This window comes from Hylobates moloch, unplaced genomic scaffold, assembly GCF_009828535.3.
Source record: "Hylobates moloch isolate HMO894 unplaced genomic scaffold, HMol_V3 SCAFFOLD_3, whole genome shotgun sequence".
Classification (NCBI taxonomy): domain Eukaryota; kingdom Metazoa; phylum Chordata; class Mammalia; order Primates; family Hylobatidae; genus Hylobates; species Hylobates moloch.
In genome coordinates this window covers 44979319-45004157 of record NW_026652278.1, presented here as the reverse complement: position 1 = coordinate 45004157, position 24839 = coordinate 44979319, and the positions used below count along the sequence as shown (strand labels likewise).

The window sequence follows — 24839 nt, the reverse complement described above, 5'->3', positions numbered from 1 at the left end:
ACAGAGGAACTATAGTACCAACAGAAGAACTGCCACATATGACCTACTAATTCCTAGTAGAAATTCCAGTATTGTAATGACAGAGCAAAAACATTGCTAGGCAAAATCAGAGAACAGAAAAATACTTCTAGCTGTTGGAATCACAAGAGACTTTTCGGATAAGATGGCATTTTAGTTTGGGCTTAAGGATAAGATTTCATTATAGAGTGTGGTATAGAAAGGCTTTCTGAAACAAGAGAGAAACATGAGCAACATTGAAGTGGTGAAGCTCAGGCCATGGAAAACCACACATAACTCACTTTACTGGAGATTTATATTAGTATTTGTGAAGGAGACTATGAGAAGTCATGTTGGAAATGTAGAGGCAGATTATAAAGGGATTTGAGTGCCAAATTAGTGAGTTTGGAATGTATTCTATAAGTAATTGGGGAGCATGGAAATATTTGCACAGAGGAATGACATGCATAATGCCCCTTTTTAGAAAGATTCCCCTGGGAACCAAATGTAAGCAGATGGGGGTAAAGGACATCAAGAAGGGTGAAAGATTAGGAGAATAATTATGGAGTTATTGTTAACACATCAGCTGATAGATGTTGGGGATTGGACAAGAGTTGTGCACAGATGAGAAGAATGATTATGGGGTTATTGATAACACATTAGCAGATAGATATTGGGGATTGGAACAAGAGTTGTGCAACAAAAAATAATCTGTAAGATATGACAATGAAATGACAGACAACGTTTAGGTACGTTTTTGACTTTTTGAGGAACGGGCTTGCTTTCTCCTCTCCTCTCCCATCAACCGGATGCTCATAGGCATGCCTGGTGAAAGGCTTCCTTTTTTTATGGGAGCTTCTGGACTTAGACAACCTTTCTTCGCTCTCTGATTAGCACTCCCTTTTCACTGATGCTGCCAGTTCTTTCAGTTGCTCCATTTCTATTACATTCAACTCAATTCATGAGAGTTGAATTGAATTGAGTATAAAGCATAAAGACTTAAGTCAGACAGAACTGGGTTCACATTCTGCCTCTGCCTCCTGCCTATTGCAACCTTGGACAAGTTATTTAACCATGCTAAGCCTCAATTTTCATATTGACAGAATGAGTAGAGTTTGTCACGTTGAGAAATTCATTCATCCATTCCCCCTTCCTCACCTCCCATTTTGCCCCTGGACATTTATGCCTTTGTGTTCTTGTCATTCTACTTTCTTTCTGACCTATAGATTGCTTTTGATCCTTTGCTTTTGACATGTCTCTACAACATTAAAGATTGTTAGTACTGTCTCCATTTCTTAAAAGAAGAACTTGAGGCTCAGAGAGCCTAAGCAGCCTGTCCCAAGTCACCCAGCTAATGGATGGCAGAGCCAGAATCTGAACCCAGATCTGACCAGGCAACCCATGGTCAATAGTCTTTTTTATAGGTGGTGGTTTTTCCACTTTTTCAATGCCCACCTGAAGAAGTTAGTGAACAAGGTGACCAGCTCAGTGGGCTGTTGAGGACTGAATCCAGCCCATGTTCTGCTTGGCAAGCCATGCGCCCTGGCATGGGGCCATGTTGCCAGAAAGAGGGGTGCCTTTTCTAATTCTCACACATACCAAAACAGCTACCAGAAGGAGCCTGGCTCCCTGCTGTTATGTGACAAATGCTCCTCCTCCAGAGCCAACTTGGAATTACATCTACAAGTTGGCATGTTCGCTACTCTGTATATGGGTGCTATACTGCTGGCTGGCCTACATTAATGTCCTCTCTTTTAGGTTAGGGTAAAGGAGAAATTATTCACCTTTGAGTAAATGCATAGTAATTTTGCTGAGTCACGGGATATTGAGGTAAAGTGGAGTCAGAGAATGTCCTGCTAATTTACTCTGTATTTGGGAAAGCCAACTCCAGGTTTCAGAACACAGATTATCTTGTATAGTCAGATATAATCTTTATTTAATGGAATATCTGATATGCCATGGAATATTAATGGAATATATGAAGTACCAAGATTTCATACTTCTCTTCATGCCCAAGAGAGGAAGAGAGGGATGGAGGCAGGGAAAGAGGAAGGGAAGGAGGGAGAGGGAGAGAAGATAGAGGAGGAGGAAGAAGAGGAGGAAGAAGAAAAAGGGAAGGGAAAGGAAGGACAACAATATGTTAAACTAGTTCTAACCATACTTCTCAATTCTTTAGGTCTGGGAAGTAATAATAAGCCTTGTACATATTATCTGATTGATTCCAAACTCTTCTTCATTTTATCACAATCACTAGGACACTTAGATAATACCCTAGATAATTAATTTAACTTGCCAAATTGTAATTCTTCCAGTGTAAATGTCCCCATAATAATTTAATAATAGTAGCAGCATACACTCATAAAATGAGCTTATCTTTTAAAATAATGTTGAGATTTACTTCATGTTTTCAAGTGTGACAATTTAAATAGATTGTCACATGAATAAATAATTAAAGTAAAAGGCAGGATCTGACTTTAACCGGTAAACAAATTTATTTTTTATTTATCAATAACTTAGCCATCCATGCTTGGCAAAACAAATCCATGTGAAAGAAAATAGCCAGTTCATAAAAGTAATCAACAATTAAAATACGGTGTTAAGAAACAGGTGACATCTACCATAATGGATTCTGGGTTCTCTTCTCTGAAACCTGGAGTTGGCTTTCCCAAATATGGAGTAAAGATCTTAAAGTGAATTAGATCTTAAGTGAATAAATGCTAGTTATTACTGTTCTTTAGTTGTAATTTCTGGTTAATAAAGAATTCCAGAAGAAATGTGTGTTTATTTTTACTGTAAATGGGTGTTTCCGAAGTTTTAAGAACTAAAAAAGTCTTTTTACCTTTATATCTAGTTTATTATGCTAAGATTATAAAACTAGTAGCTGTGAAGCAAAGGAATTCACTTGCAACACTGCCTGAAATTCCACTAGTAAAGATTCATTTATGTGGGTTAAGCTTTTGTCGTAGAAAGAATTCATTAAAGGATTCTGGAAGGAATGGCTCAAATCTGTATTAGTCACTAATTATGATAGTAATAATAATTACATTAATTTATACTTAAATAATATTTTGCATGTGCACTAGATGCTAGGAACTGCACTAATTGTCTTTTAAACATGACCTACTAACTTCACAACAGCCCTACCCATTGGAAAATTTTTCCATTTTATAGATGAGAAAATTCATAATAATAGAAATTTAAAATTCTCCTAAGGTATAGAATGTCTTTGAATCCAGAATGAAACACATGTATGCCTCACTCCAAAGCCTTACTAATTTCCTGTGGGAACTAGTTTCTCAAGGGGCATTCTAAAAATCACCCCAATTAGAGGTTTTTGGGAAAAGCCATTAAGAGGTGCATTGGAAGGATTACAAAGCTAATAACAAGCCTCATGATTTCACTAAGGACCAACACTGAGCAGATGTCACCTAATACTGTGCAGTCCTTCTTTGAACTATCTCTCCACTTTTGATATCCACGCCTATAAGATTTGATGGTGTTAAATTATCTTGTAGGTGCTGTTTGGTGACAAAATGTTCCACCCTCATACATTGTTTGACCAATTCATTGCCACCAAAGTGTGCAATCGGAAGCTATTCCATCGTATTTGCAGCAACTTCCTATTTACTCTGAGTGGATTTGATCCACAAAACTTAAATATGGTAGGTGTAAGTAACTGGGTCTGGGAAAACATTTGTTTTGTTGCACAGAGGTGATGAAAGTTTATTCTGGATTGTATGGCAATTGCAATTCAAGGTTTCCTTTTTGCTTTTGGAATGTAATTAGTACATTCATGGCTTCCAATGAGGGTTGAGAGTCCACTTCCTTTCATAGGAGGATTTGAGGAGAAAGCTTTTCTGCCAACAATTCTCATCTCTTCTTACCTGAAACGTCCTTCACTTAGATAAAGGCTATGGTTTTGACATTTTTCTTGCTGTGCCTGTGCCCTATGTCAGACCCACTGAAGTAGAATCTCAGGGGGTGAGTCCAGACATTTGTATTTTTATTTTTTTACCAATTTTCCACTTTCGCAGTTGATTTGGAAAGTTATTTTGTGAACCACTTACTTCCTTAACCCAAAGGATAAAAGGAGGGATGGTTCTTCAACAACAGCTACAAATTTATTGTTCAAGGGGTACCAAGAGGGATCAGTGTCAGGGTTCTTGTCGAGTAATTTTTAACTTAACTGAGATCCTTTCCACGATGACCCAAGGAGTTGGGGGGAGGGAGGAGGGAAAGAGAGGAGATGTGTTTGAAACCAGAGGTAGGATCAGACTGAAGTTGGTCTCCACCTCTCTCACAGACTTCTGCCCAGAGCCTACTCTCCCAGTCAGTAGAAAGCACTGATTAAAATTTTTCTTGCTTTCAAGCAAGATTTATAAAAGGCTTTTTATGCAAAACATATCTTAGCCATTGCCTTTCTGTGTTCCTGTCTTACTTTCTCAGTGTACAATGGAAACTATGCTTGCCTATCATTTAGATGCAAGCATATATGTAGGTGAGAGTATATCATGTAGGCAGAGCTGAGTAAAAAGACCTTGAAACAAACACAAAAGAGTGTATTTTAAAAGCACCCTCTCAGCATAGCCTAAGAGTTTGCTAAAGAAAGACATCACAAAATAACACCCTTGACTATTCATTGGCCCTTGTTGTCCATATGGACATCTTTTGTCAGATCACCTTTTGTCTTTCTGCCAAAAAGCAAAACTTACAGAATATTACGGCACCTTCAAGGACATTTGTTTCAAAGAACAATAACAAGGGATACATAAGTAATATTGGTTGAACTTTGAAAAAATACACATGTCCAGAACTCAACCTTTGAGATTTTGATTTTTATTCAGTACGTTTGGATAGCTTATAAGTAGGTTAAAATATTTTTAAAGCCCTAAGATGTTTCTGATGCTTACTTTGGTGGAAAATAACTCTTTTTATTTAAAAACTAGTGCAATTGAAAATATGAGAGAATCAAGAGTTTGTGTGTGTGTTTTTGTTTTTGTTCTTGTGTGTGTGTGGTTGTTTATCCATAAGACATCTAAATATGCTGACTGAATTAATTCTGTTACACAAACTTTCAGAGTCCTGTAGAATGTTTACCACATTTTAAAATTCAGGAAACAAAAGGCAACATTCAGATCTATTCTTAGTGTCTTAGGGCCAACAGCTCTCTTTGAATGTCCTTTGAGACTTAGCACGGGTTGAAGAAGATCACTGGGGTTTTTATCCTTTAATCTCCTATGCCCTTGAACCTATGGGAGTTGAGTCTGGAAAAAGATAGATTTCCTTTTGTCTTTGCCCAGCGGGATGCCCTCTGTAGGCTTTCTGAAGACACTGCTGAGGACAGGACAGAGCTGGTGGAGGAAAAAGTTCTTCAAAGATGGGCTTTTTTGGTTAATATGTCTTCAGATTATATGGTACATGTTTTTTCCTTAAAGAAAGGGAAAAGAGGCCAGGTGCAGTGGCTCACACCTGTAATCCCAGCACTTTGGGAGGCCAAGGCAGGCGGATCACGAGGTCAGGAGATCGAGACCATCCTGGCTGACGCGGTGAAACCCCGTCTCTACTAAAAGTACAAACACAAAATTAGTCAGGCGTGGTGGCACGTGCCTGTAGTCCCAGCTACTCAGGAGGCTGAGGCAGGAGAATGGAACCCAGGAGGTGGAGACTGCAGCAAGCTGAGATTGCGCCACTGCACTCCAGCCTGGGCGACAGAGCAAGACTCCATCTCAAAAATAAAAATAAAAATAAGAAACAAAGAAAGGGAAAAGAGGAAAAGAAGAAACTTTTTAAATTTCTCTCAAATGTTTACTTGCGGTATGATGATATGATTAGCCTCTAGATGAGAAGTAATCTCTTTGCAGAGTCGCTTGGATGTTTATTTGTCACACAATCCTGCGGGAACATCTGTTCAGAATATGCTGCACTGGGCTCAGGTACGTGCTTCTTATTCCTGCTTGATGCACACATACCTCTGCAAGACCCTCAAGAAGTGCTCTCAGAGAGCTCACTGCAGGGTTCTGCTGGCACCTGCCACTGTCACATTGATGTTTTTGGAATCAGCATCAACTCTTCATTTTTATTTACTTCATTCCCATTTCTTCTCCTTGTCTTCAGTGTCTGGGTTTCGAGCATGGTTCTCAGATATTCTGACTGGGTTCTGATCCTTAGATGATTCCAAACTGCATTTCAAGGGAAGGCTTTTATTTCCTCTTTCAGAAAGTCATCAGCTCTAATAGAACTTTATATAAAATGATGCATCTTATTCCAGAAAGAGCTGTTCATCCTCCAATCAATATATGGGGCATTTCAGAATGTGGAAACGATGCTTTATTCAGAGCAAATTGAATGCTAGGGAAAAATTAAAATGGATTTATGGCTTATGTTTTTACCCTCAGTTAAAGTTTTATTTGTTTTATTTTATTACTCAATATACAGAAAGCTCAGAGATAAGTCTAATTCAATTGGTGTGGCTTTCTGAGCCTTGTGTGTGTGTCTTTGTGTGTGCATGTGCACACACGTGCATGCACATTCATTTGTTTATTATGTAATATCTGCCTATATTCTTGGCTGGTGGCTCAGTCACAATCCCTTTTGAAAAGTGAACAAAATATACATAATTCTATGATGGGGAGAGGAGTGGTGTCTTCTTAAAGGTTTAATATATCTGAGACCCCCCACAACCAGGAATTTGCATTTTAATATATATCCTACTAAATTTGCTCCCTGTTTTAGAGAATCGCTACTATAGATAGCCTGAAATACTAGGTGAGGATTTCTGAAATACTTGGAAGTGTTTGACTCCAGGAGAAAAGGCTTCAAGTTCCTCTACGAAGAAAGATGTTCAGGATATAGGGCTTCCTACTGATGAGGAGACAGATAGGTCCTCTTATGAGCATGGCCTTCCAGGTACTACATGTTTAACTTCACAGTTATTGAGCACTTAATATATGCTCTTCTTGCTGCTCATACATATGATTTTATTCAGTCTCATTGAATTATTATAACAATTTTTTAGTAAAGGCACTGATATCCCCCCACTCTATAAATGTAATAGTATATTCTTTTATTTATTTACTTCTTGAGACAGGATCTCAAAAAAAAGCATGCAGTGGTACAATCACGTTACCCAGGCTGAAGTATAGTGGTACAATCATGGCTCACTGTAGCTTTGACATCCTGGGTTTAAGCAATCCTCCCATCTCAGCTTCCTGAGTAGCTGGCACCACAGGCATGCACCACCATGCCCAGATAACGTTTGTTTCTTTTTACAAAGATGAGGTCTTGTTTTGTTACCTAGGCTGGTCTTGGACTGCTTGGATTACAGGCGTGAGCACTGCACATGGCTGCCTATTCCTTATACATTTTATAATTGACTTCTCTTACGAAAACCTTTTCCCCTTTCACAAGGAGTCCTCTTCAGGATAGAAATAAGTGGGGATGGTGGGGGTCATGGTAAATATTTGGTTATAAGTTACATAGTCAGCTAACGCAAGAGTGATGATCATGATGATGGGAGTAATACTAGTGAAAAAAAGCTGTTTGTTGGGTATTACTAGGTGCTACATGCTTTATAGGTGTTACCATAATCTTCACAATCCTAATAAAGAATGTTACTGTCATTCTCATTTCACAAATATCTTGCCTTGAATCACAGATTCAGTAGTCTATTAAGCCTGGATACAAACAAGGTATATTAGTGTCTTTCACACTACTATAAAGAGCTACCTGAGACTGGGTAATTTATGAAGACAAGAATTTTAATAGACTCACAGCTCCACAGGCTGTACAGGAAGCATGGCTAGGAGGCCTCAGGAAACTTACAATCACCTTGGAAAGCGAAGGGGAAGCAAGCACGTCTTACCATGGTGGAGCAGGAGAGAGAGAGCACAAAGCGGGAAATGCCACACACTTTCAAACAACCAGATCTTGTGAGAACTCACTCCCTATCAGAACAGCAAAGGGGAAGTCCGCCCCCATGATTCAGTCACCTCCCACCAGGCCCCTGCCCTGACAAGTGGGGATTACAATTAGAGATGAGATTTGGGTGGGGACACAGAGCCAAAGCAAATCACCAGATTTGATCCTAGAGCCCATGTTCCTAAGTAGTACATCCTATTGCTTCCCATTTCTAAAACCTTGCAGAATTTCAACAGCAGCAGACTGCTGCCTCTCTGAATATAAATCATGATGGGAATAATTTTAAACTAAAAATCAGGACTAAATTAGTAAGTGGGAAAAATATCTGAGATTCAAGCTAAGAAAGAAAAACAGAATAGTCTGAGAATAATTTAATGAAGTGCTTGACATAAATGTCAAAATTATCTGCCTCACCAATCCTATATGGGTGGCAAATAACAGAAAAATGAAATGCTGCATGTATGAATGTCCTTACATTCTAATATTTCAAGTTTCAATACCAAAATGCAAAAGTAGTCATGCACAGTGTCTCAGTCAGCCCATGGCTACGTTATGCACCACAGCAGGTGGCTTGACCCCACATACAGGAGGCAGAGAGCAGCCATGTACCTTATGCAGAACTGGGGAAGCTCAGTGGGTGAATATTTCTTTTAATAGTGAAAAAAATGTTTAAGGATAGGGAATATAATCATAACAGCTTAGACCACATCATGAGGATAAGGTACAAAGTTGTGTAATAACAATAGCAGTAATTTTTAAATGTAAGAAATGTATAGCTAATGCCTTTTTAAAAAATTATTAAAATTCCTGAAGCAAAGATAGTCAAGAATCATTCAATTCTGTATCTTTAAAAAATATTTCTGTGTGTAGCATGGTAACATTTAAAGGCATTGGATTTAAATGAAAAATCTGAGGATTTTCACTGGAAAGATACAGGAATGAGTAAAAGATTGTACCTATTCTGTGAATTACGATAAGATTTATCATTTTTTATTACTTATTTTCTTAATCTTTATTGAAATTTAGCTTATGTTTCTAAAGACTGGGGCATAGTGTTAATCTTCTTTGTATATTTCTTCTGTACTGTCTTTAAGTGTACACTATTTTCTTATATTATTTTAACGTGTTTATTTTATTTTAGGCCGTTAATTCTGGTCAGCTCCAAGCTTTTGATTGGGGAAACTCCGATCAGAACATGATGCACTTCCACCAGGTACAAAAATAATCCTCATAATCAGTTCCATGCTGCAAATGAACTAACAAAAATAGTGTCTACTCATGAAGCACCTGCCACTTGCATTTACCACACTGGATATTGCTTATTGCTGTTCTCACAGGCTGCTTATTGGGTTCTTGCCATGTGCCATATCATTATTTCTAATTCTTACAAGGATCTTGCAAGGTAAATATTATTATCCCTATTTTTTTCAGAGGTTCAGAGAGGGTAGGTAAATTATCAGTTATTCAGCTAGTAAACAACCAGAGAGAGGGGCTCAAGATGGTCAACTAGACACAGCCAGGAAGAGCTTCTCCCATTAAGAGACAAGACCATCAAGAAGATTGGAACACTGAGCAGATCTTCAGAAGAAAGGCACTGAGAGTGAACGGAGGTAGGATGCGGAGCCTGGGCTAGAGGGAGGATTCTGGGAAGCCTGCACGGGGTTGCTGAGCACCAGGACTCACCTCAGGCCCTGAGTAGCTCCTGGGGAAGAGGTGAGTTAAATAGGAGTACAATGGCCCACTCTTACTATGGACCTAGCTGCAGGACACCCCACAACCCCCATAGACATTTGAGCTAGTAGGCACAGCTGCTTGGAGAGTTGGCAGGGACAGAACTCTTGCCTGTGCAAAGCCTAGAGGGTTTGGTGCAGGAACAGTTGCAGTGAAGTATGGCCAGGGACATCCATTCCCCAAGGCTCACCAAGCTCCTCTAGGTGGCATTGGCCTTTGTTGACTGTTGAACCTGAACAGAACAGGGCTATCTTACCCATGGGATAGGGCCAGTGTAATCTGAGCACATCCCTGTCTGCTGGCCTTTCTCAGGGTTCCTGCCTGGCTGCACCCGCTTGCAGTGCAGCCTCACATGTCCAACTATGGTGCCTCCCAGTGGTCACTGCCATACCTCCTTCACTGGCAGATTCTGCCTAGGCATAGGAGAGCTTTTGCAGATGGGTCCCTACCAGTGTGAACATACTTGCAGCCTCCCCTGACTGCTTTGCCAGCATGCCACCACCACCACGATGAAGTGCTTTTGCCCTGCCTCCCATCAGAGTGTTGTTGCCAGTATATGAGGAACATCTCAGCCTCTCCAGTGCAGCAGTGGCCAGAGAACAAAGCTTTGCACATGGTCCCACCTACCAAGGTTATAGCACACAGCCCAGGAGTGCTGAGCTGAGCCCTGGTACCCTGAAGTCATCCAGAAATGAAGCCAGTCAACTAAACACAACTTATATCACAGTCAAATTCTCAAGGGCTTCAAAGAATATAAAAGCAAAAAGCCTCATCCAAAGGACAGCAACTTCAAAGATTAAAGGAATATCAGCCAAAACAGTTGAGAAGGAATCAGTGCGATAACTCTGGACATTTGAAAAGGTAAATGACCTCTAAATGACCACACTAGCTCTCCAGCAATTGTTCTTAACCAGATTGAAATGACTTAAATGACAGATACACAGTTCAGAATCTGGATGGCAACAGAGATCATTGAAATTCAGGAGAAAGTTGAAACTCAGTCCAAGGAATCCAGCAAAATAATTTAAGAGCTGAAAGATGAAATAGCCATTTTAATAAATAACCAAATTGATCTGATAGAGCTGGGAAACTCACTATAAGAATTTCATAATATAATCAGAAGTATTAATAGCAGAATCGACAAACTTAGGAAAAAATCTCAGAGATTGAAGACTGGTTATTTCAGTGAAGCCAGTCTGACAAAAATAAAGAAAAAAGAATGTAAAAAATGAACAAAATCTGCAGAAAATATGGGATTATGTAAGGACACCAAACCCACAGCTCTCTGGCATGCCTGAAAGGGACGAAAAGAGAGCAAGTAACTTGGAAAACATATTTGATGATATTGCCCATGAAAATTTCCCCAATCTCACTAGAGAGGTCAACATTAAATCTGGGAAATTCAGAGAACCCCTGCAAGATAGTATTTAGGACAACCATCCCCAAGACACATAGTCATCAGATTCTCCAAGGTCTATGTGAAAGAAAAAATATTAAAGGCAGCTGGAGAGAAGGGGCAGTTCACCAACAAAGGGAACCTCATCAGGCTAACTGTGGACCTTTCAGCAGAAACCCTACAAGCCAGAAGAGATTAGGGGCTTGTATTCAACATCCTTAAAGAAACGAAATTCCAACCAAGAATTTCACATACAGACAAACTAAGCTTTACAAGTGAAGAAGATATAAAATATTTTTCAGAGAAAATTGCTAAGGGAATTTATTACCACCAGACCTGCCTTCCAAGAGGTCCTTAATGGAATGCTAAACATGGAAATAAAGACTGTTACCAGATACTACAAAAGCACACTTAAATGCATAGAACATTGACACTAGAAAGCAGCTACACAATCAAGCCTACATAAGAACCAGCTAACAACACAATGACAGGATCAAATCTACACATATCGATATTAACCTTGAATGCAAACGGGCTAAATGCCTCACTTAAAATGCAAAGAGTTGCAAGTTGCATAAAGAAGCAAGACCTAACTGTGTGCTGCCCACATGAGACCAATGTTGCATGCAGTGACACTCATGGGCTCAAAGAAAAGGGAGGGAGAAATATCTATCAAACAAATGGAAAAGAAAAAAGACCAAGGGTTGCTATTCTTGCTTCAGACAAAACAGAATTTAAATAAACAATTATCAAAAGGAACAGAGAAGGACATTAAATAATGATAAAGGGTTGAATTTAACAAGAATACAACTATCCTAAATATATATGCACCCAACACAGGAGCACCTAGATTCATAAAACAAGTCCTTAGAGATCTACAGAGAGACTTAGATAACGACACAACAATAGTGGGAGACATCAACACCCCACTGACAGTATTAGACAGATCTTTGATGCAGAAAACTAACAAAGATATTTGGGACCTAAACTTGACACCTAACCAAATAGACTGAGCAGATATCTAGAGAACACTCTACCCAATAACAGCAGAATACATATTCTTCTCACGTGCACATGGCATACACTCTAAAATTGACCACACACTCAACCATAAAGCAATTCTCAACAGATTAAAAAAAACTGAAATTATACCATGTACACTCATGAATCACAGTACAATAAAAGTAGAAGTCAGTCCCAAGATGATCTATCAAAACCATGCAATTAGACAACCTTCTCCTGAATGACTTTTGGGTAAATAAAGAAATACAGGCAGAAATCAAGAAATTCTTTGAAACTACTGAAAACAAAGATACAATATACCAGAATCTCTGGGACACAGCTAAAGGAGTGTTAAGAGGAAAGCTTATAGTGCTAAACATCCACATCAAAAAGTTAGAAAGATCTCAAATTAACAGCCTAACATCACACCTAGAGAAACTAGAAAAACAAGAGCAAACCAACTCCAGAGCTAGCAGAAGAAAAAATAACCAAAATCACAGCTTAACTGAATGAAATTGAGATGCAAAGAAACATACAAAAGATCAACAAAATCACAAGTTGGTTCCTTGACAGAATAAATAAAATTGATAGACTGCTAGCTAGACTAATAAAGAATAAAGAGAGAAGATTCAAATAAATACAGTCAGAAATGACAATGGGGACATTACCACCACCTCACAGATACATAATAACCCTTCAGAGACTATCATTATCACCTCTACACACACAAAGTAGAAAATCTAGAAGAAATGCATAAATTCCAGGAAGCATAACACCTCTAAAGATTAAATCAGGAAGCGATCGAAATCCTAAACAGATCAATAACAAGTTCCAAAACTGAATCGGTACTAAAACACTACCAACCAGAAAAAGCCCTGGACCAGAATGAATTACAGTCCAATTTTACCATACATGTAAGAAGAGCTGGTGCCAATCTTACTGAAATAATTCCAAAAAATCGAGGAGGAGGGACTCTTCTCTAACTTGTTTTATGAAGCCATCATCCATCATTCTGATGCCAAAATCTGGCAGAAACACACTGAATAAAGAAAATTTCAGGCCAATATCCCCGATAAACATATATGCAAAAATTCTCAATGAAATATTAGTGAACCTAATACAGCAACACATCAAAAAGCTAGTCCACAACAATCAAGTAGGCTTTATTCCTGGGTTGCAAAGTTGGTCCAAAATATGCAAATCAATATGTTTGAGGCATCACATAAACAGAACTAAAAACAAAAACCACAAGATTATCTCAATAGACACAGAAAAGATTCTTAAGAAAATTCAACATCCCTTCATGTTAAAAACCCTCAACAAACTAAGCATCAAAGAAACTTACCTCAAAATAATAAGAGCCATCCCAACAAACATATGAGAAAAAGCTCAACATCACTGATCATCCGAGAAATGCAAATCAAAACCACAATGAGATACCATCTCATGCCAGAGAGAATGGCTATTATTAATAAGTCAGGAAACAATAGATGCTGGCGAGGCTGTGGAGAAATAGAAACGCTTTTATGCTGTTGATGGGAATGTGAATTAATTCAACCATTGTGGAAGATAGCACGGCTATTCCTCAAGGATCTAGAATAAAAAATACCATTTGACCCAGCAATCCCATTTCTGGGTATATACCCAAAGGAATATAAATCATTCTACTATAAAGATACATGCACATGTATGTTTACTGCAGCACTGTTTACAATAACAAAGACATGGAACCAATCGAAATGCCCATCAATAATAAACTGGATAAAGAAAATGTGGTACATATGCACCATGGAATACTATGCAGTCATAGTACTATGCAGCCAATGAGATAATGTCCTCTGCAGGGACACAGAAGCGCTGGAAGCCATCATCCTCAGCAAACTAACATAGGAACAGAATATCAAATACCACATGTTGAACAATGAGAACACTTGGACACAGAGAGGGGAGTTGAACAATGAGAACACATGGACACAGAGAAGGGAACAACACACACCAGGGCCTGTTGAGGGTTGGATGGTGAGGGAAGGGAACTTAAGAGGATGAGTCAAGAGGAGCATCAAACTACCATGGCACATGTACATCTATGTAACAAACCTGTACATTCTGCACATATATCCCGTCTGAGGCAGACAGATCACTTGAGGTCAGGAGTATGAGACTAGCCTGGCCAACATGGTGAAACCTCATCTCTATTAAAAATACAAAAATTAGCTGGGTGTGGTGGCAGGCGCCTGTAATTACAGCTACTTGGGAGGCTAAGGCACCAGAATAGCTTAAACCCAGGAGGCAGAGGTTGCAGTGGGCCGAGATTGTGCCATGGCATTCCAGCCTAAGTGACAGAGCAAGACTCCGTCTCAAAAAAAAAAAAAAAAAAGAAAATAATAATAATATTAAGTGCCATTTATGACAAACCCACAGCCAACATAATACTGAATAGGCAAAAGCTTGAAGCATTCCCCTTGAGAACTGAAACAAGACAAGAATGTCCACTGTCACCACTCCTATTGAGCATAGTACTGGAAGTCCTAGCCAGAGCAATCACACAAGAGAAAGAAATAAATGGCATTCAAATAGGAAGGGAGGAAGTCAAACTATTTCTTTTCATGGATGATGTGATTCTATATCTAAAAAATCCCATAGTCTCATTCTAAATGCTCCTTACACTGATAAATAACTTCAGTAATGTTTTAGGATACAAGATCAACGTACCAAAATCAGCAACAATGTCCAAGCTGACAGTCAAGTCAAGAACATAATCCCAATCACAATAGCCACAAAAAGAATAAAATGTGAATACAGCTAATCAGGGAAATGAAAGATCTCTACAATGAGAACTTTAAAACACTGCTCAAAGAAATCAGAGATGATACAAATGGAAAAACATTCCATGTTCATGGATAGGAAGAATCAATATCATTAAAATGGCCATACTGTCCAAGTCAATTTACAGATTCAATGCTACTCCTATCAAACTACAAATGACATCTGACACAGAATTAGAAAAACTATTCTAAAATTCCTATGAAACCCAAAAGAATCCTGAATATCCAAGGCAATCCTAAGCAAAAAGAGCAAAGCTGGAGGCATTACTTGACTTCAAACTATACTACAAGGCTACAGTAACCAAAACAGCATGGTATTGGTACAAAAACAGACATATAGACCAATGGAACAGGTTAGAGAACCCAGAAATAAAGTTGAACACCTGCAATCATTTGATCTTTGACAAAATTGACAATAACAAGCAATGGGGAAAGGATGGTCTATTCAATAATTGGTGCTGAGATAACTGGCTAGCCATATGCAGAAGATTGAAACTGGACCCCTTCTTTTTACCATATACAAAAATTAACTCAAGATGGATTAAAGACTTAAATGTATAACCTACAACTATAAAAACCCTAAAAGAAAACCTAGGAAATACCATTCTGCACATGGGACCTGGCAAAAATTTCATGATAAAGATGCAAAAAATTCATGATAAAGATGCCAAAAGTAGTTGCAACAAAAAAAAATTGACGAGTGGAACCTAATTAAACTAAAGAGCTTTTGAATAGCAAAAGAATCAATAAAGTAAGCAGACAACCTAAGAATAAGAGAAAACATTTTCAAATTATGCATTTGACAAAGATCTAATATCCAAAATCTATAAGAAACTTAAGCAAACTAACAAGCAAAAAAAACAAACAACTCCATTAAAAAGTTAGCAAAGTACATGAACAAACACTTCTCAAAAGAAGACATACATGCATCCAATAAGCACATGAAAAATGGTCAATATCAATAATCATTAGAGAAATGAAAATCAAAACCATGATGAGATAGCATCTCACACCAGTCAGAATGGCTATTATTTGAAAGTCAAAAAATAACAGATGCTGGTGAGGTTGTGGAGAAAGAGAATGCTCATACACCGCTGGTGGGAATGTAAATTAATTCAGCCATTGTGGAAAGCAATGTGACAATTTCTCAAAGAACTTAAAACAGAACTATGATTTGACTTAGAAATCCCATTACTAGGTATATACTCAAAGGAATATAAATCGTTCTATCAAAAAGACACATGTACCTGTATGTTCATTGTGGCCCTATTCACAATAGCAAAGACATGGAATCTAGATGCCCATAAGAGGTGGACTGAATAAAGAAAATGTGGTACATATACACCATGGAATACTATGCAGCTATTGAAAAGAATGAAATAATGTCCTTTGCAGCAATGTAGATGCAGGTGGAGGCCATTATCCTAAGTAAATTAACACAGGCACAGAAAACCAAATATCACATGCTCTCACTTATAAGTGGGGGCTAAACATTGAGTTTACATGGACACAAAGAGGGGAACAATAGACACTGGGGCCTACTTGAGGGTGGAGGCTGGGAGGAGAGTGAGGATTGAAAAACTACCTATTGGGTACTGTGCTCATTACCTGGATGACGAAATCATTTGTAAGCCAAACCTCCATGATATACAATTTACTTATGTAGCAAGCCTGCACATGTACCCCCTGAATCTAAAATAAAAGTTGGAAGGGGGAAAAAAAAATCAACCAGAATATGACCCAGGATTCCAGGATTTAAAGTCTAGTCTTCTCCACTACACTTATTCCTTCTCAAAAAAACAAAAACAAAAAACAAAAAACAAACAAACAAAAAACATGTTTGTTTTTAAAGTATATTCTCTAACTTCTTATCTATGTTTAATAACTAAGACTGCCTAATAGTTCTTTAGGATGTCATTTACTAGCCACTTTTAAAAATACCATTATATGGATCATTAAAGATATAAGTAAGAAGTATCATTTTTAGGAAGTAGAATCTGCCAGGGATAGTGTGCCTTGGCACACCATTCCCTAGCAAATAGTACTACTTTTGATCTGGTGTGTCACCAGATCTATGAAAACTTTTAGAGAAACGTTTTATATTAAAGGGAAATGTGTATTGCTGTTATTGTTGTTTTATTCCCAAGTATGTGAGGAAATCCACTAATGATTTTGGCTTCTTGCCGATAGACTGAGCTTAAACTGAAAAAGTAGTCATCAATGATACTTGGGTTTTTCAAATCTAGGACGTAGAAATTTGGGAAAAAAAATTTCTTTTTTTTAAATTTCTTTTTTCTTTTACCTTTAAAAATAAAGTCAGGGTCTCACTATGTTGTAAAGGCTAATCTTGAACTCCTGGGCTCAAGCGATTCTCTTGCTTCAGCCTCTCAAAGTGCTGGGATTACAGGCGTGAGCCACTATGCCCAGCCCAAATTTTTTAATGTGGGAATTTTTAATGTCATCATAACAACTACTATAACAACTATAATAGTGAAAATGTATAACTCAACTCTAACTCTTGTGAAAAATCTGACTTTTCTCGCCAGCTGCTATAGTTAGATGTACGTGGCAGGAGTGGGGTGGGGATATGCCACACACACACTGTTTCAGAATACGGTTGTCTCTTGTGAGGAAACAGTGGTGACTAGATGTACTTAGTTCATATAGTTTTTCCAAAGGCCCCCTAACTCCAACCCCCACCAAAAGATACTATATTCTCAATGGCTATGGCAAAAAGTTCTAGAAAGACCTCTGGCCCAGTTTTAGTCACATGCCAATCTCTCATACAATCACTGTGGCCTGAAGAATGGAGGACGAATTGGCCAGACCTGGTTACCTGGACCAGAGGTTGTGTTGGATCAATACAAGAAGCGGTAAGGGAAAATTTGCTGAGAATTTATAGAGTACTATAGCCACTCTAGTTATTTGTAACAGACTGACTCCTTTTTAACATCATACTTCAAATGTCTTTCATGCATTGGTCTCAACGCTCCCTGAAGAGTCTGCTGATTCCCAAATATTAATAATGCCACTGAGCCCAGATTTGTGCCTAGGAGAAGGGATATTTATCCTATCTGACATTTTGTTTGAACAGGTCACCTTCTGAGATCAAATGCTAACTAGAAAGATGATCCCCCATGGAAAAAAGAACGCTTTTCCTCCAGAATCTTTTCTTATTTTCCCAAACGTGCAAGTCAGAAATACAATAATTGAATTGTTTTTTTCAATTCACAATTCATATTAGTGCACAAAAATGGTTTCAAGTATTTTTAACATTTTAATGTTTATATACCATTAAGTGTAAGCTAATTGTACACTTGTAGCATTTAAAGAACTTGATCGGCCGGGCGCGGTGGCTCACGCTTGTAATCCCAGCACTTTGGGAGGCCGAGGCGGGCGGATCACGAGGTCAGGAGATCGAGATCACGGTGAAACCCCGTCTCTACTAAAAATACAAAAAATTAGCCAGGCGTGGTGGCGGGCGCCTGTAGTCCCAGCTACTCAGAGAGGCTGAGGCAGGAGAATGGCGTGAACCCGGGAGGCGGAGCTTGCAGTGAGCCGAGATAGCGCCACTGCACTCCAGCCTGGGCGACAGAGCGAGACTCCGTCTCAAAAAAAAGAACTTGATCAACAGCTGTTAGTTAATGTTACTTCTATAATGTAATTTTCTGTAAAAACTTTTCTCTCTCTTTTATTGTATTTAGCTTACACCTCCTTTATACAACATTACTAAGATGCAAGTTCCAACAGCAATATGGAATGGTGGACAGGACATTGTGGCTGATCCCAAGGATGTCGAAAATTTACTTCCTCAAATTGCCAACCTTATTTATTACAAGCTGATTCCACACTACAATCATGTGGATTTTTACCTTGGAGAGGATGCACCTCAGGAAATTTACCAAGACCTAATTAGATTGATGGAGGAATATTTACAAAATTAAATGCACTTTCTCTAAGCAAGTGGATTTTCATAATAATAATGAGATGAACAGACACTAGGTGATCCCCAGTCATTTCCATCTTCCAGTATCTATGCTTTTGTATAATCTCCTCCCCTTCAATGTGGGTGGGATATGAGACTTCATTCAAGCCAACAGAACTGGCAAAGGTGTAAGATGTCACATCCTTGATTAGGTTTTGTCATATGGCAAAGGTGATAAAATGTCAATCCCTGATTACATTATACAAGAAGTCGGCCGGGCTTGGTGGCTCATGCCTGTAATCGGAGCACTTTGGGAGGCCGAGGCTGGAGGAGCACTTGAGGTCAGGAGTTTCAGACCAGCCTGGCCAACATGGTGAAACCCTGTCTCTACTAATAATACAAAAATTAGCCAGATGTGGTGGCACGCACCTGTAATCCCAGCTTCTTGTAAGGCTGAGGCAGGAGAATCCCTTAAACCCAGCAGGCAAGGGTTGCAGTGAGCCAAGATCACGCCACTGCACGTCATCTTAGCAGATTGGAGCAAAAGATTCTCCTTGCTAGCTTGATGAAATAAACAGATATGTTGAGAAAACTGACCTTACAAGGAACTGAGCATAGCTTTTAGAATCTAAGGGTAGCCTCCAGCTGATAAAACAGCAAAACACCAAGGCCTTCAGTCACATAACCACGAGAAAATGAATTCTGCCCAAACCTGAATAAACTTGGAAGCCCATTCTTCCCTAGTAACCTCCCATTGAGAGAGCATCCTGGCCAACACCTTGATGGTAACATGGGGAGATCCTGAGCAGAGGACCCAGTTATGCCATGCCTGGACTACTGACCCACAGAAACAGTGAGACAATAAATGTATATTGTTTTAAACTGCTAAGTTTGTGGTAATTTGTTATCAGCAATAGTAAACTACTACTACTATTTGTTATTGTTATATAACAATTATATTAATTATATGTTTGATTATATTAATTATATAACATAATATGATATTATAGAATTTATAGTTATATTATATACAATATATTAAAATATAATTATGTATTAAAGAATTAGATAACAATGTGTAATAAATATGTAATATACTACATATGATATGTTATCTGTTATAATAAAATTATATATAATATTAATATATGATGATTATTATTCTGTCTCTTTGGTTAAAAGTTTGACAGATCTAAATTCTTGAGTAAACATATTTTAATATATATTTTCACATATTTTCTGCTAATTCAGTCACCTCTGTCATTTGGGAATTTGTTCTATAGATTAATTTTTCTCCTGGTTATGGGTCCTGCCTTATTGCATGCTTAATAATTTTATATTGAATGCCAGACATTGAATTTTGCATTGCTGATTGCTGAATTTGTTTTTCCTTCTTTATATAGGGTTGGAAAACAATCATCCAGTCACAAAGTCAATGATCAATGAATACATGTTTGGTGACTGGGAGTGTCAAGTCTTATGAAGCACTTGATTGGGCACTGTAGAAATTGGGGTATTTTACAACATGTAATTAATATAAACCTGGCTAAGACTCATTTATCAAGAATTTCCTGGCATAAATAAAGGGGCTGTAGACATGATGGGGAGGGCATTAAAGGAGATCTGAGTCTTAGCCTGGGAAGGCTGGCTGGCAGGGCACCAAAAGCCTTCACAGGGAGACACCTCTGGTGACTATGGCATATCATACTGGCATATCCTGACACTGATCTTGTCACTGCCCCAGAAATGACTGCACTTACACATGCTGATTCATTCAACTGAAATGTACAAGGAGCTGCAGAACATAAAACAAAACACATGTTTATAATTTATATCAAAAACTATAATTTGGCCAGACTAGTGTTTTCTTTTCCTGTAATAAAACACATGGGAAATTCTAGTATGAAACTGTTGCTTGGTGTACATGGAAAAAAACACAGAAGTATATGGTTTGACAAAAATCATCCCCTCCATGATCATTCAAGTTCGCTGAGCCTTTTCCATGAGGAAAGAATAGTATAAGCATTTTACATGAATTGTATCATTTAATCTTCATGATAGCCTTATAACATGGTATCATTCTTATCACTTTACAGATTAGGAAACTGAAGTTTAGAGATACTGGGTAACTTGCTATAAAATATTAGTTCTCTGAACTCTGAAACCTTGACTTTAGGTAACCAAGCTCTTAACCTTTATGCTTTAATGTTATAAGTATGTATTATAAACTAGCCATTCAGAACAAGAAGAATGACAAGGAAAACACTGTTCCTGCCCGAGTGGCGCTCAGAGTAATGAAAACATCAGATACTATACAGCTATAGTTTGAGTATCCTATGTCCAAAATGCTTGGGACCAGACATATTTTGAATTTTGTAGTATTTGCATATCATAATAAGATATGTTAGGGATGGAATCCAAATCTAAACATAAAATTCACTTATGTTTCATATACACTTTATACAAATAGGCTGAAAGTAAGTTTGTATGGTATTTTAAATAATTTTGTGCATGAAACAAAAGTTTTGACTGTGTTTTGAGTGTAACCTATCATATGAGGTCAAGTGTAGAATTTTTCACTTGTGGCATTTCAGTGCTCAAGAAGTTTTAGATTTTGGAGCATTTCAGATTTGGGATTTTTGGATTAGGAATGCTCAACCTATACTAATTTACATACTTAAATCTTTAATTTTAATTTAATAATTGTGATGAAGCCATCAAAAAGAAGTACACCCTCACCAGGGTGGACAGGGAAGTAAGTCTTCTCTGAAGACATGAAAGTTTGGCTGATATCCGTGATATCTGCCAGATATTACAGGCAGGGGACCAACTCAGGGGGCGAGGAGCTAGGCTAAATTAAGAAAATTAAAGAATCCCAAGTTGCCAAAGAGAGAATGGGGTGAGATGAGCTCAAAGGGATAGGCAGAGTCTGGTTTTAGGCCCTCCTAGCCACTCACAGGATATTGAAAACAAAATCATTGAAGTCTTATTCTTAAGAATACTTAAAAGATAAGATCACATATGTGATTTTAAATGACAATAATAGCTATGATGTGGAGAAAAAAGAACTTCCTGGGACTGGGTAATTTATAAAGGAAAGGTGTTTAATTGACTCACAGTTCTGCAAGGCTGGGGAGGCCTAAGGAAATTTACACTCATGGTGGAAGGGGAAACAAACACGTCTTACATGGTGACAGACAAGAGAGAAGTGCAAGCAGGGGAAACACCAGACGCTTATGAAACTATCGGATCTCATAAGAACTCACTCAATATCATGAGATCAGCATGAGGGACACCATCCCCATGATCCAATCACCTCATACCAGGTCTCTCCCTTGAGAGGAGATTTGGGTGGAGACAAAATATTTCACTAATAATATTGACTATATGTGGAAATGATAATATTTTGAACACATTGGCTTAAATAAAATGCATTTTAAAATTTTATTTCACCTTTTATACTTTTTAAAAATGTGGCCATTAGAAAATTCAAATTAAATATCTAATTCACATTATATTTCTATTGGACCATGCTCAGATAGTGAAAAGAGTAAGGTAACTATCCCCTAAAAATTCTGGTTATTTCTAGGAAAATGGAATAACTCTGCATTTATAAGATTTTTATAAATGTATGGAAAAATGAAAGAATACAGACTGTGTAAAAGATACCAGATTGTGCTATAGTGGTTACTAGGTTTAAGAATAATTTGGAGGCTGAAAAAGAGAAAAACTGCTATCAGGTAGCAATTTTTAAATTGCATTCGTGTGGTTTGCAATCTGTAAATAGCAATGTATCTCTTCCAATTTAGTTAAAAAACAGGACAAGATTGAATTTTTCCTGTGAATTTCCTGTTTTCTATTAAATTTAGTAGGTAATGTTAAGAAAAATTTCCCTTGTAATAGCAAAGAAAGCCAGTGGAATTTACAGCCAAGTTGGTAGCATATCAAAGTAAAATACCTGACACATACTAAGTACTTAATAAATAATAAATAATTCACTATTATTATTTATAATAACATTATTATTATTCCTCAGTAACTAAGCTGCATTCTCTGGACTTCTAGAATCATCTATTCAGTCACTCATTCACTCACTCAGCAAAAATTTTTGATGATGATGGTGATTAGAGGAGGAATGAAATCAAGAAACTCGAAAAACCATTTATCTATTTTCAGGGGTGCTGGTGAGATTTGAAGGTGATTTAATAGTAACTCAAGATAGAACATTAACTCAGGAAAAAAACAGGAGCATATTCAAAACAACAATGTTACCTCTTCACACATTCCAATCACCATTTATTTACTCTTGCAAATTGGATGAGACAAATTAAAACTAGATCCAACTTGAATGTCTAGCTAAGTGTCCTGTGTCTTTTTTTTTTTTTTTAAAGAATCTACATTTGAATATACCTCCTACAGAAATTCAAATACAAAATGAGCTCTAGAGAATACCATACATACATGCTGTATATTAAGCAGGAAATGAGGAGGGTAAATCTGCCTGGGGCAGGAAGATGATATAATTTTCCTCATATTCAGTGGTATGGCCCTTCCTCTTCATTCTCACAAGGATTTGACCTTTGTCACCAACGCGGATGGTCCTGATCCTGTCACTCCAGAACATGGATGTTATCAAGGACAGCTGCCGGCACTCTTGGTAATAATTTCTCTTTAAATGTAAGTGATCTTTCCTTTGAACATTTTGAGTTGGGATGGATGTGTGTTCAATAAACTTATTACGGCCTCTTCAAGAATCTTTAATATTTTAGTTAACTATGATTGATAGACCTTTTTGTCACTTCTCTCTTCTCTCTATTATAGCCATTACTGTTTTTAAAGATGGATATAGTTTAGATGGCACTGAAACAGATTCATTTTCACTGACACTAAAAGAAAGCATGTTCTATGCTACTACGTAATCTCAAAAACAACACTGTTTCTTGTAGAAATTATGAACATTGCCAACTTTGCTTTGAGTAAAGAGATGAAATTTTAAAATATAAAGTATTTTCTCTTGAGCAAAAGTATGCTAATTAATAATTTTACACACACACGTATACACTTATGGACACTTATGGTTCTATTGAGTACTGTTTGAATTTTAGGATGCAAAATAAATTAGATAAATTATTTAGTGAGCAAGAGACAAAATCCAGGTTCTTGTTCATGGACAGTCTTTTACTGTAGGGTGAAATTTGTCTCAAAAGTGTGAGGTTCAAATTATTTATTTTTCAAAATTCTCACTAGTTTCTATTTTGCTGGTTATGGCCTAACCTTTATAACTTTGAGTTATTTTCAAGAGAAAATTCGAAAAAGCAGCCTTTGAGGAGAAAGAAGCAATCCAACAAACAAAAAGATAACCACACTGTAATAGGAAATGTGTTTTGAATAGGATACTGGAAGAAAAATAATAATCATTTTTACAGATAGATCCCAAAGTCAAGGATCTATGTTCAACCATGTATGTTCCACCATCTTCAAAATTGAATGAGCAGCCATCATTAAGCAGTTAGCTAAGGCCATAATATGATTCTTGGACTGAGATTTCAAAAATACCACAGGCCTTCTGAAAGGTTACCCCTTTCTAGCTCCACTATCATCTAATTTTATTTAAAAAAAAAAAAACGGAAAAATTTGAGCTTCTAGAGAGTAGGGGCAACCATTTTGTATCCCACAGTGCCAAGGAACAAGTTTTAATTTATTCATTTAAATAAATTTCAGTATGAGTATCGAAATATATAATAGAAATATTATAACATTATATATTTTCTATATACTTTTATTATATAGAAAATATTTTCTATATGCTTTTATTATATAGAAAATATATAATATAGACTATATTATTGAATACTGTAGAACAATATATAATACATAAAAATATATAATATTCATTAATATATTAAATACTTATTAAAATAGCAAGCTTGTATAGGAAGAGTGATGGAGCATTGTGAGAAAGTTCAGCTTTACCTCTTTGACATTACTTTGTTTCTGTACAAACAAAAGAATTACAAGAATTTTCTAGATTATTCAAATAACTCAA

The 24839-nt window shown here is 37.4% G+C and overlaps 1 protein-coding gene across 2 annotated transcripts in view; it reads left to right on the top strand.

Annotated features, from left to right (window-relative positions):
- LIPK (lipase family member K) overlaps positions 1–18827 on the top strand; it is a 47780-nt gene extending 28953 nt beyond the window's left edge. The window contains exons 8-11 of one of the 2 annotated variants that reach the window (XM_032754786.1): positions 3513–3659; positions 5859–5930; positions 9056–9127; positions 18573–18827. In XM_032754786.1, the coding sequence (XP_032610677.1) occupies positions 3513–3659; positions 5859–5930; positions 9056–9127; positions 18573–18812 (531 nt within the window). In that variant the 3' untranslated portion in view covers positions 18813–18827. The remainder of the gene's footprint in view (positions 1–3512; positions 3660–5858; positions 5931–9055; positions 9128–18572) is intronic. The other variant, XM_032137367.3, reaches the window with a different exon arrangement.
- The last annotated feature ends 6012 nt before the right edge of the window (positions 18828–24839 follow it).